This window comes from Sciurus carolinensis, chromosome 8 (assembly GCF_902686445.1).
Source record: "Sciurus carolinensis chromosome 8, mSciCar1.2, whole genome shotgun sequence".
NCBI lineage: Eukaryota > Metazoa > Chordata > Mammalia > Rodentia > Sciuridae > Sciurus > Sciurus carolinensis.
In genome coordinates, this window is record NC_062220.1 from 67,771,689 (window position 1) to 67,789,505 (window position 17,817).

Consider the following 17,817-nt stretch of genomic DNA (forward strand, 5'->3'; position numbering starts at 1 on the left):
TTCTCTAATACTGACTTTTATTAAAAAACAAACAAGTTTGCTAATTTTTTAGACTTTAAAAGTGTATAGGGGCTAGGGCTTTAGCTCAGTGGCAGAGCACCTGCCTGGCGTGTGCGAGGTGCTGGGTTTGATCCTTAGTGCCACATAAAAATAAACAAAGGCATTTTGTCCATCTACAACTACAAAAAAATTTTTTTTTAAAAAGTGTTTAGCATTTTAGTTTACTTCTATATCTCATCTTATTATCATATAACTTTAAATTCAAAACTCATTTGTCATTTACCGCCTCACAAATCTTGCTTTAGATCCTGACCTGAAGAAATAATAGTGTAAAGAAAATCTGAATTAACAACAAAAACTAATTAAAATAAATATCTATTAATATTTAATATCTATTAATATTTACTACCAATAACTAAAATAAATATCTATTCATATTGATATCTATAGATATCAGTGTGGCTACTTGAAAATTATGTTTTTAAATAAATACCTAATAACAGAGAATATGTTCACCAAATCTTACACTTTTTTTAAAAGCATTTTTCAAGAGACTGTGTGGGTTAATCCCACAGAAAATATACATGAAAAAAGTTTGATGTGTTCCACTTTAAAAAATGGAAATGTGTCTTTTCTTCAAGAAGAAAATCCTATTAGGTTAGATGGATTTATTTCTTTTGACTTTAAATAATGAATAAACTAGACTGAATTGCATTTTCTTTTCAATGTGTATTATATTGTGAGTCTTTGGAAATCAATATGCCTTCTTCTGTCATAATTTCATAATAATTTAATAGCATCAAAATCCATACTAGACTTCTAATAACCACATCGAGAGGCTTGATGGAAACATATTTCCCTAATGCTTGTATCATGTAGTTTTATTCCTCAGTTTGAAAGCAAGGAATTTCCTAAATTATTATCCCATTATCCTGGTTATGTTTCAGTTCAAATTTCCTATCCTAGAACAATCGAATCAAATGGTACTTGTTCTGAAAACTTATTAGTAAATTACAAGTTTCTGTAGTGTTTCTGTCCCTACATTTCTCTCATATATGGAATAATATAAACAATAAAGGAATAAAATATTCCAGAAGCCTTAAGTGTAACTTCACAATATATTTGAAAGGCAAGTTCGTATTTTGATAAATGTGACTATATTGTTTATTATCAGCTAATATTTATATTTAATTTAATTGAAGGTTTCAGACCCAACAAAATAAATTCCATGAGATGATCACAATATTTGAATAGTAAAAGTATTTGCACATACTCTTGGAAAACTGTCTGCTGGTATTTAAACCAAAGGATCAGAATTCATTTTCTTTTGTCCTTGACTATTAATTTCTTAAAATGCACAACATTCATTCAATACAGTGTTCAGAAGTCTTCATTAGACCATTTTCAGAAAGATGCAAATACAGTTCCTATTCCAATGTTCTTAAGTACAAATTGATCCATTTGCTGTCTGCTGCTTAACCATGTTCTGGAGAATATCATTCCTGAATTCTGATCATTAGTAGCAAACATATGGCTTTAAAAAAATTAATGGTTCTCTGAATATATTCTCCTCAGTTGTTCTTCAGGCTCTTTTTGCTATATTGTTTATCTTACTCTTGGTCATTTGTGAGTTTTTACTCTTCTTCTAAAAGAATGTTTGCTTTACTTTGAAGAGTATTTATAACACACCCAGAAATTGGGTTCCCAGGTTACATGCATCGTCTTTTCTTGGCTCCTTATTGTTAATTTTCTTACAGCCTTTTATAAACAGCACTGGAAGTTACAGGGGCCCTGTTCCATTGTGAAAGGAACTGAAGTCCTTATGTCCTTTCCTCTTGTAATCCCACAAGCTATTCATGATGTTCGAACAGTGGAAATGTCCCATATTGCTAGAATTCTTTCTAGAAACCTGTTGAATGCTTTGTCCTCTTTATGTGCCCTGGTGTAAATAAATTTGTTATTTAAAGAAGTCGTTGATGTTTTATAGGCTGAATGCGTACATGTAGAGCATGTGATAGGAAGAAAACATCTTGGGGAGAGAGCCAGGGATGAAGTATACATGCTAAATACCCAGTTTTGAACACGTCGGAAGCCGCATCTAAAGTAAAAATTCACTTAGCACATATGTGTCTTTTGTTTTTCCTTTGGCGATCTTTTTTTTAAAACAGATTTTGAAATATTTTGACTTCTTTAGCTTTAATAATAGGAAAATAGCACACGAGGAGCAAATTCTTACTTCTTTGAAGCTCTCTATTGTTGCTCATTATGTACTTTTTAGCAACACCCATCCCAATAGTGTTCCGAACATTGATGGCTTATTTGTGAGTTGTCAGTGATTCTTGATTATACAGTCACTTAAAAGAGGAGTGGAATATATGTTCAGGAAAATTGTCTTTGTAAACATATAATCTTAAAAAAGGAATCAGCCAATTTTGTAGTTTAATTCTAAATACCTCTCGTTAAATGACAGCAAAAATCATAGTTTTGAGATTGTGACAGTATAGTAAAATACTTGAAGTATTTAACATGTTAGACCATATCAGAATGTGATATAGAGGAAATTACAAGAAAAAAGTGTTGAGAAATTTTTTAGGTTTGGTAATTATGTATCTGGAATGATTTAGGATCTACTTGAGTGTGAATATGTTTAAAACAGAGTTTTATAGGGAACCAGAAGTTGGTTTGTGGATGGCTGATTCTTAAAAGTGCCATTGATAACTTGAGGGGAAAAGGAGAACATTCTAGATTCAGTGGAAAGTATTTCTATCATATTACCCAGTCAGGGTTATAGAGTTAAATGCTTTGGCTAAAGCCCTTATAGTAAAAGTCTGCTGGCATAAACATAGCTGATCTTGGAATTAAATATTCACTTAGGTACTATTTAATGAATGATGCCAAAATTTCTGCAGGATAACTAAAGAATATATTTATGTTGCTCTTTATGTAGCTAAAATGTAGCCTATAATAGGGTGGATTATAAGAAGTTAATATTTTCATGCAGGAAGTAGTAAAATGTTATTATAAATTAAATAACCAGATATTAAAATTGGAGAGGCAGTTTTAAGAAAAATTGTAATAATTTTTTTCAGAGCTTTTAAGATAGCCTTATTTTGTATTTATAGGTTAAGAAATTTTCTACTTTTTTAAAAATTAAAGGAAAATAAATTTTTGGGGGGTGGGATTGAATCCAGGACCTTGCACATGCTAGGCAAAACTCTACCACTGAGCTAGGCCCCCAGCCCCTCCCCAGTTTTAAGAAAACTGTGAGGTCAGTATTAGTCTTCCTTCCGTTCACCTTCTAAGCCTGTGGTAGAGGGTGGGTAGAGAGCACTTTGGGTTAGGACCATCAGCTGGTTTAGTATGCTGGGTTTCTCCCCTGGTAAAGTCATGGTAATAGTGCATTTCCCCATCTCCTTTAAGTTGGGAATGGCGATGTCACATAGCCAGTGAAATGTGGTATATATTCCTTCTTGGCAGAAGAGGCACAAATCACTTCCAGGCAGAAATGTTAGGAGCCAAGGAGCAGTTTGTCACTGCCTTAGGGATTGGTGGCATTCCAAACTGTGGAGGCTCTGTCAACCTGCAACCCTGAGTAAAGACCACATGGAACAAAGTACCACTGTCCTGAGATGGACATACCACGTGAGCAAAAAATAAATGTACTTGGTTTGAAGTCCCTGAGATTTGAGGACAGCCTGTTCCTGTTGTCAAGCCAGTCTAACCTGCTGTGCAGTTTCTGTATGTCCAAGAGTAAGGAAAATACATCTCTTACAAACTAAATAATAATTATTTCTTCCACCATTTTGTTAATGTTTACTACTGTGTGCCAGTCACCCATTCTTTGTGCTAAGAATATAGCAGGGAACAAAAGGCTCTCTCTCCTTTTCTCCCTGAACTTCTTCCCTTCCTTCATTGGCTATTTAGGAATCTCCCTGCTATGAAGCCTCCTTCTCTTCTGCATGCCTTTGGTGACTCCTTTCTCCTGTGTTCCTATAGCGTTTCGTACATACTTCCATTACGGCACTGATACTATCATGACGGTTCTATTTCTGCCTCTCTTTCTAGGCTAAAAAAATGTTTTACATATGGTATATATTTATAACATTTAAGGTAAGATGTGGATTAAACAACTTGTGCATTTATAATGCATTACAACAGAATGTGTTTATACAGTCCCATCCCTTCACTTATTTGTGCATTTGTATATTTATTTATCATTCCTTTATTCTTTGTGTTCTTCCCATATTTCAAAAAAACGTTTTTTGAAAGAATGAGTTTTCCTGTGAGAACTTTTGCTTGAATGTCTTTTAGAATCAAAATATAAACTTTGGTATTTTGGGCATTTTCTCTAAATGTCTCTACTGTGTGAATTTGAGTTTAAGATCATTGCTGGTCTGAGGCTGTAGCTCAGTGGTAGAGTACTTGCTTGCCTTGCATGTGTGAGGCACTGGTTCAATCCTCAGCACCACAGAAAAGATAAATAAGTAAAATAAAGGTATTGTGTCAGCCTACAACTTAAGAAAAAAATTTTTTTTGAAAAGATCATTGCTAATGGGCGAGACCAGATTTATATTAAATTACTGGGGCAGAAATGTGAATGCATAGGTGAGGGGAAGCCTGCTGGCATTGTGGTGCTTCTTCCTTCACTAGCTGTAACCATTGTGTTTTTATACCAGTGTTCCTCACTCTTTTTAGACATTATATCTCCTAATTGTGCTAATAAGATTTTACTGCCACAGATAGACTGCATATGTATTTAATGTGTATTTGTACTTTATACCCAAAAAAAGTTACTTTTTTTTTTTTTTTTTTTTTTTTTTTTTTGCCCCTTAAGATTTGTTTTCTTGGTTGAGATGCATGCCTTAAACTGATGTTTAGAAAAGGTAATTTTTTCCTTTGTAGGAAGATTTTTCCACTTCAATAAGTTAACTGTATTGAGTCAGAACTCTGTTGTCTAACACACCTGTGCTTTTATAATCACTTTATTTTAAGCTGATGATAATTTAAATAAGTATACTAAAGTCCTAGTGTATTGAGAACACTGGAAAATTCACTTTTTTATGTTGCATAGAAGTCAGTTTGGAACTAGATAGAAGGCTTCTAAACCATGAAGTCTTTGTGTAAAGTTTTCATAAATTTGTCTTTTATTCTTTTAATAAATATTTATGGAGGGTGTGCTGTGTGTAAAGACTGTGTCAGAGCTGAAGACTCAGTGGCTTAGAGAGTTCAGTCTGGTTCCCTTGTTTGCTAGCTAGAATGCCACTAGGGTTATATATACTGGAGTAGTGCAAAGTTACTTTGATTGCACTAATTTTCAACCATTAGCAACAAAGTGGAGCAGGTTCTTGGTGGAAAACTCTGGGAGTTGGCATAACCCTTTGTCTACCACACTATATATATAGTGCATGAAAAGATTGAGGGCCAAGTCCCACAAGATGCAAAGTCAATATAGTTCTTACTTTCCTGTCTGTTCTGCAATCTGTGACAGTTGGCTGCACCAGTACATATTACTTTGTCTGCAATGTGGGAATCTGCTTAAATTTTTGGACTATTCTAAACAACCAGTATCTGAATACATATATCACGAAATAACAGTAAAACTTTGATACAGAGTTTACTTAAAGAATAGGGCTTTGTCTCTCACTGCTATTTAATTGCTAAAGAATGAAATAGTTTAAAATTAAATTTCATATTGCCTAGAAGATACAGGGCAAATACATTTCAAAAAGAATACAAGGCAGTACAAGTTATCTGAAGGCTTCCGTTTGACCAGACATCCAGACACAGAGCCTGTCATTCATTTAGTCTGTGCACAAATATTTACAGAACTTCTAACCTCTGTGCTGGGCCCTTTTTTGAAAACACAGAAGGCACTCACTTGCACTCATCCTCTCATTCCCCATTTCTTGAACAAAGAGTGCAGGATATTTTAACACAGAGCAACTTGTCATTCATTCATTCCTTCATTCATGCATACATGCATTCATTCATTCCATGTGTTTGTGAATCTGTGTACAGGTACACTGTTGTGAGACATTAAAAAGAGACATCATCTCTGTCCGCAAGGATTTTGCGTGCTTGCTTGTTCTTCGGTCAGCCATTCATTCAAATGTGCGTTGAGCCAGGCAATGTGCCATGTCAGTGCTAGGGAAATAAGAAATAAACAAGGGAATACTCTAAGTCTCTGAAGGGCTGCAGGTCCCAGCCTAGAGAGACAGATTGTAGCATGTTTGGAAGAGTTCAATATGGTAAGTAATAATAATGAGCTCTACCCACTGTGTTGGGTGAGTGCAAAGGAGGAGCCCGGAAGTGGAGTTTCACAAATTAACTTTGTGTAGTGAGAGGTCAAGATGTGACCTTGCATTCCCCTCAGTGCTAGGAATTGAACCCCACAACTTCACATGTGCTAGGCAAGTGTTCTACTAAGCTACATCCCCAGCCCAAGATACACTCTTGATCTGACTTTTTAGTTGGGATTAGAGAAGAGAGATGGTTTGGAAAGGAGACTGTAGAGAAAGTTCCAATTAGAAGAAACAGTTTAAATGACTACAAGGAGCTATAAAGCACTGTAGCAACTTTGCAAAACTGCAAGTGCTTTATTTTAATTTGGCTATAGGAGGTGAATTCTAATCTAGGGAAATAATTGCAACATAAAGGCCAAGAATTAAGTCTTTATAATACTGGAACAATAAATAAAACAATTTTTTAATAAAACAATCCAGACACAAACATACATACTCTGTGATAAAGTAGATACCACAAATTAGAGGGATATTAAGTAATATATAACAATGGGGCAGCTGATAAGCTGTTTGGAAAATAATAGATTCCTACTCTATATGATTCTTAGTCAGAGCTTAATGGCTAGAAGTTTAGACATTGACAAGGATTTCCTTCTGTGAATTAAAATTTCAGATCAATACTAATGGGTCAGTGAATATATATAAAAAGTCACCTGAAGAACCAAGTGTATTTCCTGGTACATCACCTTCTTAAATGTGTTGGTCCTATGAACTGGGGCACCTTCATGGGCCTCATACTCATCAGGGCTCTACATTTAGCTTGATTCTCTGCTGTTACTGTCCTCTGGAAAGTTTTTGAACATGGGCTCATATTTTCTTTTTATACTGAACCCTACAAATTCTGGAGGCAGTTCTGCCTATGAAGTTGGTCATGCATGGGCCAGAAAGTTACAGAGTCATATTTTAGACGTAGATTTTCTTATGCCCTCTGGAGAGCTATGGCTAGCCCAGTTACAGTTCCTGGCCATAGTAGCAGGGTTATTTGTATTGTGTGTGTGTGTGGGGGGGGACCTCAGGCTGTTCAGCCTTACACCATTAGTCATTCAATTTATTTGACAAACCCTCTAACTTCTCATTTCCTGCTCACCAAGCAATCTTTTAATTGTGATTTGGCTGCTTCTTTGGTTTTCTTGCAGGGAGAGAATTGGCTGGTCATGCTGACTCCATACTTCATCTTGGAAATTAGTTATTAAATTGGCATTCTGTTTACATGCATCATTGAGGGTCTTTCATGTGAGCCTGTTCCTGAGAGACAGGTCTCCTTTGGTTGGGTTTCTGAGATATAAGGCTGAAGTCCAGGCATTGTGCTGGTCAGACAGGGCTTGAGAGCAAGGGTTTTTGAGTCTTGAATCAGGCAATCCTGCATCAGAAATGGGTCTTGTCTTGTTACTTACTAACTTGTGTGACCTTGACCTCTTTATGCTCTAGTCATTCTTCTGTCAAATAATGGCATTATCATTTACTATAGGGTTGTGAGATTGAAGTAAGATAATATACCTTAGGTCAGGGTTTCAGCCTCAGTACTGTTGACATCTGTGGTCTGATAATGCTTTCTTGGAGGTGGAGGAATATGGACTGTACTGTGCATTGTAGGATATTTAGTAGTATCCCTGACCTAAATGCCAGGAGAATTCTCCAGCCCTCCACAGGTGTGACAATCAAAATGTTTCCAGACTTTACCAGGTAGATATCCTCTGTGGAGGACAGGACTGAACCTGGCTAAGAACCATTATTGGTCTAGGTATATAGAGAAAAGAGAGCTGAAGTCAGGTTTTATAGTCATAATGGTGATGATGATACGAACTGATGATAACACTCTTAATGCCATTCTGAGGTCCCTGGAAGATATTTAACTTGTCCTTTGTTCTCTCAATTTCTATATTCATGATATAATAAACACTCTGGGACTAAAGAGTAAATGTAAAAAGAACTACTTCAGAACAGCCTTTAAAAAAAAAAAAAAGCAAGCAGCAGTTCTTTAGATTTGCAAATAAGAAAAATGGTGTCTGATCTCAAAAGCAGTGGGACTCCTGTAATATTTAGTGTTGGGTTTAAATCATATTGGGGTATTTTGTTCCTTGATAGATGTTACTATATTAAAAATATACATGGATGAGCTGTAAAATTATAATCATTAAAAAACAAATCGGATAAAACGATTCATTGAACAGTTAAAATTCTATTAAGAAATTGGTTAATTTGGGAAGAAAACCAAATACTCCCCCATAGATAAAGATAAAGGATGAAATATGGCCAGCCTATAAACACTGGAAAATTATTCAGATTTAATAATTTTGAAAAACTTAAATCCTTTTAAATTGGTGAAGATTTCAAACAGTAACATCTAATTCTGGGGTAGAGTTTAAGAAGCCTTTTTATACATTCCTTGTAGGACAATGAGTGGGTACAACCCCTCTGGAAGAAATATAAATATGCCTTAATATTTGTCATGCACTTTAGCCCCCCAAAATAGCATTTGGGAGTAATGCCTACAGTATAATCTGAAATGTAGACAAATATTTATGGATGAAGATGTTTATTGCAAAATTGTTTTAATAAAAGCCAGCTAAATGTTCAGCATTAGGCAAGTAGTTATTTATAGCATTTGATAAATAATCTTCAGTCCTTAAAAACAGTATTTACTGTTTCTGATGACTTGTGAAATTCTTATACCGTTAAATGAAAAAACTCATTTTAAAAAGTGCATGTGCAATATAAACAATAAAGATGAAGGGAATATGCAAAATATTAGTAACATTTTTCTTGAAAGATTAGATTGTGGGATAATTATGAAAGTTGCTCATAGCTATATGATTAAATTGATAAAATTTCATGGCAGACTTGGACTTTGTGTGTGTGTGTGTGTCCTTTTAGGTAATTTTTTAGGGCTTACAAATTTCTTTGCCTTGGAAATGAAGACAAAAGGATTTAGGCTTTGAATGGAAGAAAGTAAAAGCAGTTGTCAATGTCTTAAAATACAGCATTGTATTCTAAGACACTCCTTATGAATTATGTTATGAAATCAGTTTTAGGGGGCAAACTGCTTGCCCTGGAATTAATTTTTTTTAATACCATGGTACTCTTTGTATATTAATTTTTAAAGATATATGTAGTGTAGTATTTTTTTGATGAATAAATCTTTAAAAAGCCTGTTTTTATATTTATAGTATGTGCAGAAGCCTATAATCCTGATGAAGAAGAAGATGATGCGGAATCCAGGGTATGTAATTTACTGAATGAATTAATTTTAGATTGATATTCATAAAAGGTAAAGAGTAATAGAAAAGATGTCAGTAGGCATACAGGTTAACAGGAGACATAATGGGATTATACTGATTATTACTTTTTCAAGTCTTACCTCTGATAACCTACTTTTGCTTCAAATTCTGTAGAATTATTTTTATCCAAAAAGCATGTCTCTTTGAATAAAAGGAAAGATGAACATATTGCTCACTGTATTTCTGGTTTTATTTCTTTTGCAAAATATATCCTGGTGATGAAAAATGTTTTCAACTCTTTCTCATAGTGATAATGTTATTTTTCCTTAGAAAGTGCTTCTAGTAAAGAAAAATACTAGGGAAGATCTGCTATTCCTGTTAGTGATAACAATAGAGGCTTACTCTGTAACAAGTCACAGTGAAATTACATTGAAGGTGTCAGTATAGCAGTTACCGTTTGTTTTTTTTTAAAATCTGTGTGTTGATTGTTTGCCCAGCAACTGATTTCTTGGAGGCCCTAATGTTTTTGTAAGACCTTGTCCAGTGTGGTTTGACGCAGTTTTTAAGCTGTGTCCTTTAACTTGGTTCTTCTTTTATTTATTCAGTCAAAAGTAAACTAAATAAGAGATTACTGTGCCTGGGAATGAAAAGTAATAATTTACTTTTTTTTTTTTTTTTTTTTTTTTTTGAGTACATACTTTATCAAAGTCCCCCTTGTCTCTTTAACCTTAAAAGGTATAAACAAGAACCTATTTCTTTAGCTCTGAAAACTACTTCAGTTAGATTGAGTTTTAATAAAGAAAAGCAGATGGTAGATCCCTAAGTCATTACATCATGAAGCTCCCTGAAATACACATGAAACCCAGTGGTAGAAAGATCAGGAGCCTTGTAACACAGAAGATCTTGATGTCTCATTTCACTCCTGATCCTATGCAGATTCCCAGCACTAGGTATCATTTCTCACTACCAGAACTTAAATTATTTTGATGAAATCCTCAAATCCCAGCCAGGAAATTATGTTGCCTTAGGATCCAGATATTTTTGCTTATCTGTGACATGCTGTTTACCACTCTGTATAGTCTAAAAAAACTCCACCTTATGCCTATCATATACCTTATGTATCTAGCAGAAACAGGAAAGGATGACATTTGAAGACCAGTCACATTCTTTTTATTTGTGATTAAATGTATATGATAAAATATAATAATAAAGGTAAGTTTGATGAGGTTGTTTAAATCAATAAAAAATGTAAATTAAAGGAGCATTTAGCAGTACAATTTGAAAACTATGTGTTGTCTCATTGACTCAAAAAATGTGAGATCTTGAAAGGAATGTTAGCTTCCATTGAACCCATGAGATAAGTAAAGTGTTTTGTCTAATTCATACTAACAACTAATTGCTAACAGTTTTGATGGGGAGGCTCCCCCCATTAAATTTTGCTCTGCTAGCTGGGTGTAGTGGCACTTGCTTATAATCCCAGCAATTGGAGGCAGAAGGATCTCAAGTTCAGGATCATCCTTGGCAACTAACTTAGACCTTGTGTTAAAATAAAATATAAAATAGGGATGGGGTAGGGTAGTGGATGACTCAATGAAGGAGCCTTTGCTCCTGGGTGTTCAATCCCCAGGAACACACCACACACACACACACACACACACACACACACACATACACACACACACCCTCGGCTGCATAAAAGAGCCTATTCACATTAAAATGAACACAAAAAAAGAAAATACTGGGGAGAGCTTATTGGACAGATGTGTAGAGATCTTAATCAAGTTCAGCAAAAGTTCAAAGACCCAGCCATACATATTTAGTAGGTAGGAGATAGCCCATCTTTGGGATGTTTTCAGCAGAAGGGTACCTGAATTGACTGTTGTCATTGAAAGATACCCAGATTCCAGTCTCTCTTTATTCCTGTATCTCTCTAGTTTCCCAGGATTTTCTGATAGACCCAGTGTTGGCCAGAGTGAGGACAGGATTGGGTAGTATAGTTGGCTACTCAGGAACTACTTCTATAAATGAGGGCAGGCAGTTCCTAGAGAAGTTCCGAGGGAGTCTTTGTGGGTTTGGGGATTCATTCCAGGACTCGTCCCCTGTAATACCTTTAAATATTTTTTAAAAATATTTGTTTAGTTGTCACTGAACCTTTATTTTATTTGTTTATATAGAGTGCTGAGAATTGAACCCAGTGCCTCACACATGCTAGGCAAGCACTCCACCACTGAGCCACAACCCCATCCCTATTTTTAAATTTTTTGATAATATGTTAATTATATGTTAATGATTTTGATAAGGTGCTGTAGGTTCTTAGTTATTCTTAGTATTCTTTCCTCTAAACATGTTTTAAAAACTTTATCTTTTTGTCATAGAAACTATAAGGCAAACTACCCTTAGGAATAATTACCACATATTTCAAAATTAATTAGATCTAGGCAGATATTGGAAAATGTCTGTGAGAAAAATGTACAGTGTGTTTAGAATAACATTTCACTTGGACATTTTGTATTGTTTCTCTATGTAATGCAAAATTCGAGACTCTGTATATCACCAAATCCTTAAATCTCTGGTATAAATATGCATTTATCCTCTGATGTGAATTCAAAGAAAATCTAGATTCTTAATACTCGTTTTGGAAAATGACAGATTTCAGTTGAAATGCCTTTAACAAATGAAAATTTGAGGATTTTATATATCTAACGTGACTGCTGGGAGAGTAGAGCTGATAAATTTAAGAGTGGAGTGTTTATTACTCCACAGATTTCCACAGGTTTCTTTTGGAGTATATTTTGCATATCTGGCTAGGTACTAGGTATACAACAGTGAGCAAAATGAATAGGTCCCTGTCCTCTTGGGATTTATCTAGTGGCAGATGCAGACAAACTAGTAAATTAATGAAAAATTACAAACTATGAAGTGCTAGGGGACAGTAAAACTGTAAGAATTAAAATCCCCTAATGCAAACAGGGGCCCTGCCTTTCTGGATTGGTTGAAGGTCTCCTTGTGAGTCGGTTGGATAGGGAAGGAATCTGACCAGAGTCTGTGGTGCATTTTGGCTTGAGCTGACTATTAGGAGGAGTGTGAGGTTCCCAGTGAAGGCAGGGGTGGCTGGGCGAGTAGCTGAGATAAGGGTGGGGAAGGAAGGAAAGATTTACTTCTCAACAGATGTGATGGATGGAGTCCATTGAGGTTTAAAGCTAGAGAATGAGGTGTTCTGATGACACCTCAGTTTTAAAAGATTACTTTCAGCTCTGTGTGAAGAATGGATTAGACAAATAGGAAAATATCTTGTACAGATTTCTCTTGCATAACAAGATACACAGTGCTCTTTAAAAACATGTGAGTAAACCTTATTTATCAATTGTGTTGTGATTTCTTCTAACTGAAAGGCAGCAGAGGCTTAGAGCAGGAGTTGGCAAACTTTTTCTATAGAGGCTTTTAGTTTGTTTTACTAAAAATTCACTCTGCAGAGAGTGAACATTTTGGACTTCAGAGGTCATAAGGTCTCTTGCAGCTACTGAACTGTACTGTCGTTAACTTGCAACACATAAATGAAAGCATGTCTGTGTTCCATTAAGACCTTATTTATAGACTCTTGAATTTGAATTTTATATACTTTCTATGTATTGGAAAATATTCCTTAATTTTTTCCCCAGTCATTAAAGCTATTCTTCACCCAAAGGCCATAGAAAAACAGACTTGCCTGCCTGTATAGTTTGATGATCCCTGGTTCAGAGAGCATTGCCTGCCTGGGATGAGTCCTAGCTCTGCAGCAATGAACTGGGGGATACTGGAGAAGTCATTTGGCCAAGCTCATTTTCTGCCTCTGATTGGTACCTGCTTCAGGGGGTCTGTTACTAAGATGAAATGAGTTGGTATTTGTAGGACTCTTAAAATTGTATAGCACTTGCTTAGTATGTGCAAGGCCCTGAGTTCTGTCCCTAGCAAGCAAGCAAGCAAGCAAGCAAGCAAACAGTAAAGAATAGGTATTTTGAGTCATTGAGGCTTCTACTGGTCAGAAGGGACTTGAAAGTTGATGAGCCACTCTTAGAGAGGACATTCTGCTGTCTTTGCCCTCCCAGAATAAAAGTTTAGTGAGACTATGGAAGGCTAGTTCCTCTTGTTTGTTCTAAAATGACAGCACCAGCACTCCTTGGATTCATTTTCTCTTAAACCCACACATGTCCTCTTGGAGTGGCAGTGCATCGTTGCTTTCTCTCTTCTGAAAATCCCACAGCTAATGTAACACAGAACTAAGACTTTCTTTGCTTCTAGAAATGATGTTCATCAAGTTTCAAAGGAAAGAGCTACATCCTAAAAGAGTATTAAATTCGGAAACAGAGCAAAGGCAGTCTCTTAAGTTTTCATTATAACATGTTGTCATTTTGTCCTTGCCTCTGCTGACTGGGAACTTTGAGTCTTTGTAGCCAGTCATGAACCTTTCCATAATGAACTTGCTAACCTTGGGGAAACACCCTTTTGAAGAACACTGGACTACTGTATTGATGAATGTATACCATCCCCTGAGACAAACTGTGTTGCTTTCCCCTACTTAGTGGGTGATGGTTACTAGTCATCTAAAGTGAATTTCAGTGCTAACCTAAAGTGAACACCTTTTGGCATGCCTGTTGATTTTTGTTAGATTTTAATTTGTACTGACTGCTGTCTTTGTTTTTCTAATTTGGTGTCCTTTTAGATTATACATCCCAAAACTGATGATCAAAGAAATAGATTGCAAGAGGCTTGCAAGGACATCCTGCTTTTTAAGAACCTGGATCCGGTAAGATTAATCTTAATCATAGGAATGAGTTTTTTTCAGTGCCAGGGTCAAGAACTATGCAGCAGCTTGAATTTTACCCTCATTTCAAGCTAACATCACATTACTCCGGGATGATGGCAGAGGTGACTGAGGCCTCAGCATGGATACATGCACATACAGTGGATTGTGCTGTAGCAGAGGGAGACTAAATTTGGGGAGTTGTACACTGTCAGAGCAAGGAGTAAACTAACTGGGCTATTTGGGGAAAGACATGATCTTACACCTTCAGATTGCTTCTTACAGACACAACCCTGAGAAATGACCCAGGTAAAGACAGGACAGGATCTTGCATTCTGAATGCACCCAGCGGGCATGTGCAGGAATGCTGAGGACCCATGGTTGAGGGCATCTCCCAACAGCCAGTAATAGTAACTGTATTTGAATATTTTATTAAAGTGTTACTTTTAAAATATAATATGGAATTTTATTAAAAATTTTAAGTGAAAAATTCCATATCATATATATTTTAAAAAAGGTTTTAGATGTTGATAGACCTTTACTTTATTCATTTATTTATTTATATGAGGTGCTGAGGATCGAACCCAGTGCCTCACATGTGCTAGGCAAGTGCTCTACCACTGAGCCACAACCCCAGGGCACTCCATATTTTATATATATATATATATATATATATATATATATATATATATATATTTTTTTTTTTTTTTTTTTTTTTTTTTTTTTTTTGTGGTGCTGGGAATGGAACCCAGGGCCTTGTGCTTGCAAGGTAAGCACTCTACCGACTGAGCTATCTCCCCAGCTCATAATATTATATTTTAAAAGTAACATTTTGTTTGGCTAAAGTGGGGGAACCTTCTGTTCTCTGTAAGAATTTTGAAATCTTCATTCTTTGGTTGGGTATTTCTAGGATACCCACTCTCAGTCTGACTGAGTATACTGTTCACATTTTGCCTTACACTCTTGACCTAGATGTTCTGCTTCCTTCATCAGAGATTGTGCATATTTTTGCTATCTAGTCATTTAGGAAAGAATCCCTGCCATATTCCAAATGTGAAAACTGAGTCAACTTTTGTAATTACTTCTACATTTTGTGTTTTGTTTTCTTTGGTCAAATTTTGCATCTTCTAGTTTTCAGATTGATGCCCTAGAGGAGAAAGCTTTAAATTAAGAATTAACTCTTTTTTGAGATGTCTTCTTAAAATGGACATTTTTTGAAAGATTAAGGCACTGCATCACACCAGTTCTTCTATACTATGTCATATTTATACCCTGAAATATTAAAAAGTAAATCTCCTTTGATTTCTAATTCCTTTTATCCAGGAACATGAATTACATTTTGTGACTTTGAAAATCTGGTTTTCAGGGTCACACATTACAGGTTTGTATCCTTCTCTGAGTCCAGATTATTTTCTCTGAAAGGCCTGACTTGACCATGCCAAAGATCCATCAGCCTCTTCTGTCCATTTCTTAGGGCAGGAGCTATGTCTTTTCTATCCTTATCTGTGTCTTTAGTTAGACATATGCTTCTCAGAGCTTTCTGCATGCATCAGTCTCTAACAGAAAACTTGGTACTAAACAAAAATGTTTTGAGTTTTTCTTTCATATTTATCTTAGTATGCATATTTAATGAATTATATTCTTGATAGATTTATTATTTGAAATGAAATGATGGCATCTCAATATTGTTTAACTCAAGTCCTGTTAAAAGTTATAGTGAAGCGCATGGTTAAGTGCCCCTGAGTTCAATCCCTGGTACCAAAAACCAAAACACGACAAAACAAAAACAAAACAGTTACCAGTGAACCATTGAACACTGTTATACTTTAACATTGTGAATTCAGCTGGTCAGAGTAGCCCAGGTATGTCCTTATCTACCCTAGTTTGTAGAGTCAGTCCCGTCACCCCATATTTACTGTTATCACCTCTGAACTAGGAGTGGTGGTCAATGCTGAGGAAACAAAGTCCTGGTCAACATCCTGAGCTGGTCTTGAAGCCATCCCGTGGATCAGATATTCTGTAAGACTAGGACCAATTAAGTATCTGATTCTTTGGTTCCGAATGCAAATATTAGAGAGAGCTCTAAAATCAGTCCTTCAATTTATACTGAGGGGTAAGACCTTCCACTAAGGGTTCTCTATTTTTTCACTGGGATTGTAAATGCGAGGATTTCAGAGGGTCATCAAAAACAGTGCCTATCAAACTCCAATGTGCCTATACATCCTCGAGGGATCTTGTTAGATTGAATTCTGATTCAGTAGGTCAGGAGTGGAGCCTGAAGGCCTGCATTTTTCACAAGCTCCCAGGTAATGTTGACACTTCTGGTCTGCAACATAGTAGCAAGGACTAGACAAGCTAGATATGAAAATGTTTGAGTCCAGTATTTTGGTACTGCCATATGTTATTTTGTTTGTATTCATTGACCTGGTATTTTAATGCTTCAGAAGTGACTAAGCAGGATATTTTGGTTTCTATATGCTAAGTGATAAACAAGCATGAATGAAATAGTTGCTAGTTATACATTCCTGGGATCCTACCTTTTCTATCCTCAAGTTGAATTGATTTACTTTTGCCATTTCAACTTAAACTCTTAAAGTATTGTGAAATTATAGTTGTATTTAAAACTATTTTTAAAGGTTTTTGCTAGTGTAGTCTGGGAAGGAGTATCTTTACTTAATTAAAATGATTATTTTTATAAACACAGGACTTTTCAAGACTTCTTTTATTGCTCTGCTAAAGGTCTTCTATATAAATTTTAAAAACTAGTTCATGGGCAGGGGAAGAAAAGGCCCTAAAATGAATTGTTATTATGGAATATTTTATAGGGAAGAAGTAAACACATTTACATAATTATTTCCAAAAGATCATTTTTAAAATTTGAACGTAAATCAGCTTCATTTATTTGCCTCCTGTCTCAGCTTCTTTTAGAGATGATGCAGAATATAAAAAAGTAAACGTTCATTTTCCTCACCAGATTACCGCCTAGAGTAAGAAATTTAGCCTTCAACATGGCAGATTAAGGTTTTAGGTTAAGCTCATAATTTACGCAGCCTCCTAGTTTTTTGTGATATACATTATTTCCAGTAACCCAAATACATTTTAATTAAATTACATATACAACTTACATAATCCGCTTATTCCTTTCCGTTCAATTTCTGGACTTCTCACTGTGTTCCAGTGCTTGTATAAGCATTGGTCACAAAGATGTTTAGACATGATTCTTGTCCTCCCGGGATCTGTAGTTTGATGAGGGATGCAAACATGCACACAAAGCCCGGTGATGCTAGCTCCTGGCCCTTAGTCGGGTACTGGGACTGTTACCATTAGAGCCTGAACTGGATACTGTTCAGTGAGGGCAGGATGTGGCACTCTTCTTGATGGGCCATTCTTGAGTGCCATCCGTAAGCCATGGGCACAACTAAAGTTCTCAGGAGAGAACCCTGCATATTTTGTGAAACCACTCCTTTCTGCCCCTGCCTTTTCTCCTTTCCTTAAGTCAGTCCATTGCTTTTCCCTG

At 35.8% G+C, this 17,817-nt stretch overlaps 1 protein-coding gene across 1 annotated transcript in view; it reads left to right on the top strand.

The window, feature by feature from the left end:
• Positions 1 to 17,817, top strand: part of Prkar2b (protein kinase cAMP-dependent type II regulatory subunit beta) — a 98,904-nt gene that overhangs the window by 47,425 nt on the left and 33,662 nt on the right. The window contains exons 3-4 of the mRNA XM_047562695.1: positions 9,470 to 9,522; positions 14,220 to 14,303. Of these exons, the coding sequence (XP_047418651.1) occupies positions 9,470 to 9,522; positions 14,220 to 14,303 (137 nt within the window). The remainder of the gene's footprint in view (positions 1 to 9,469; positions 9,523 to 14,219; positions 14,304 to 17,817) is intronic.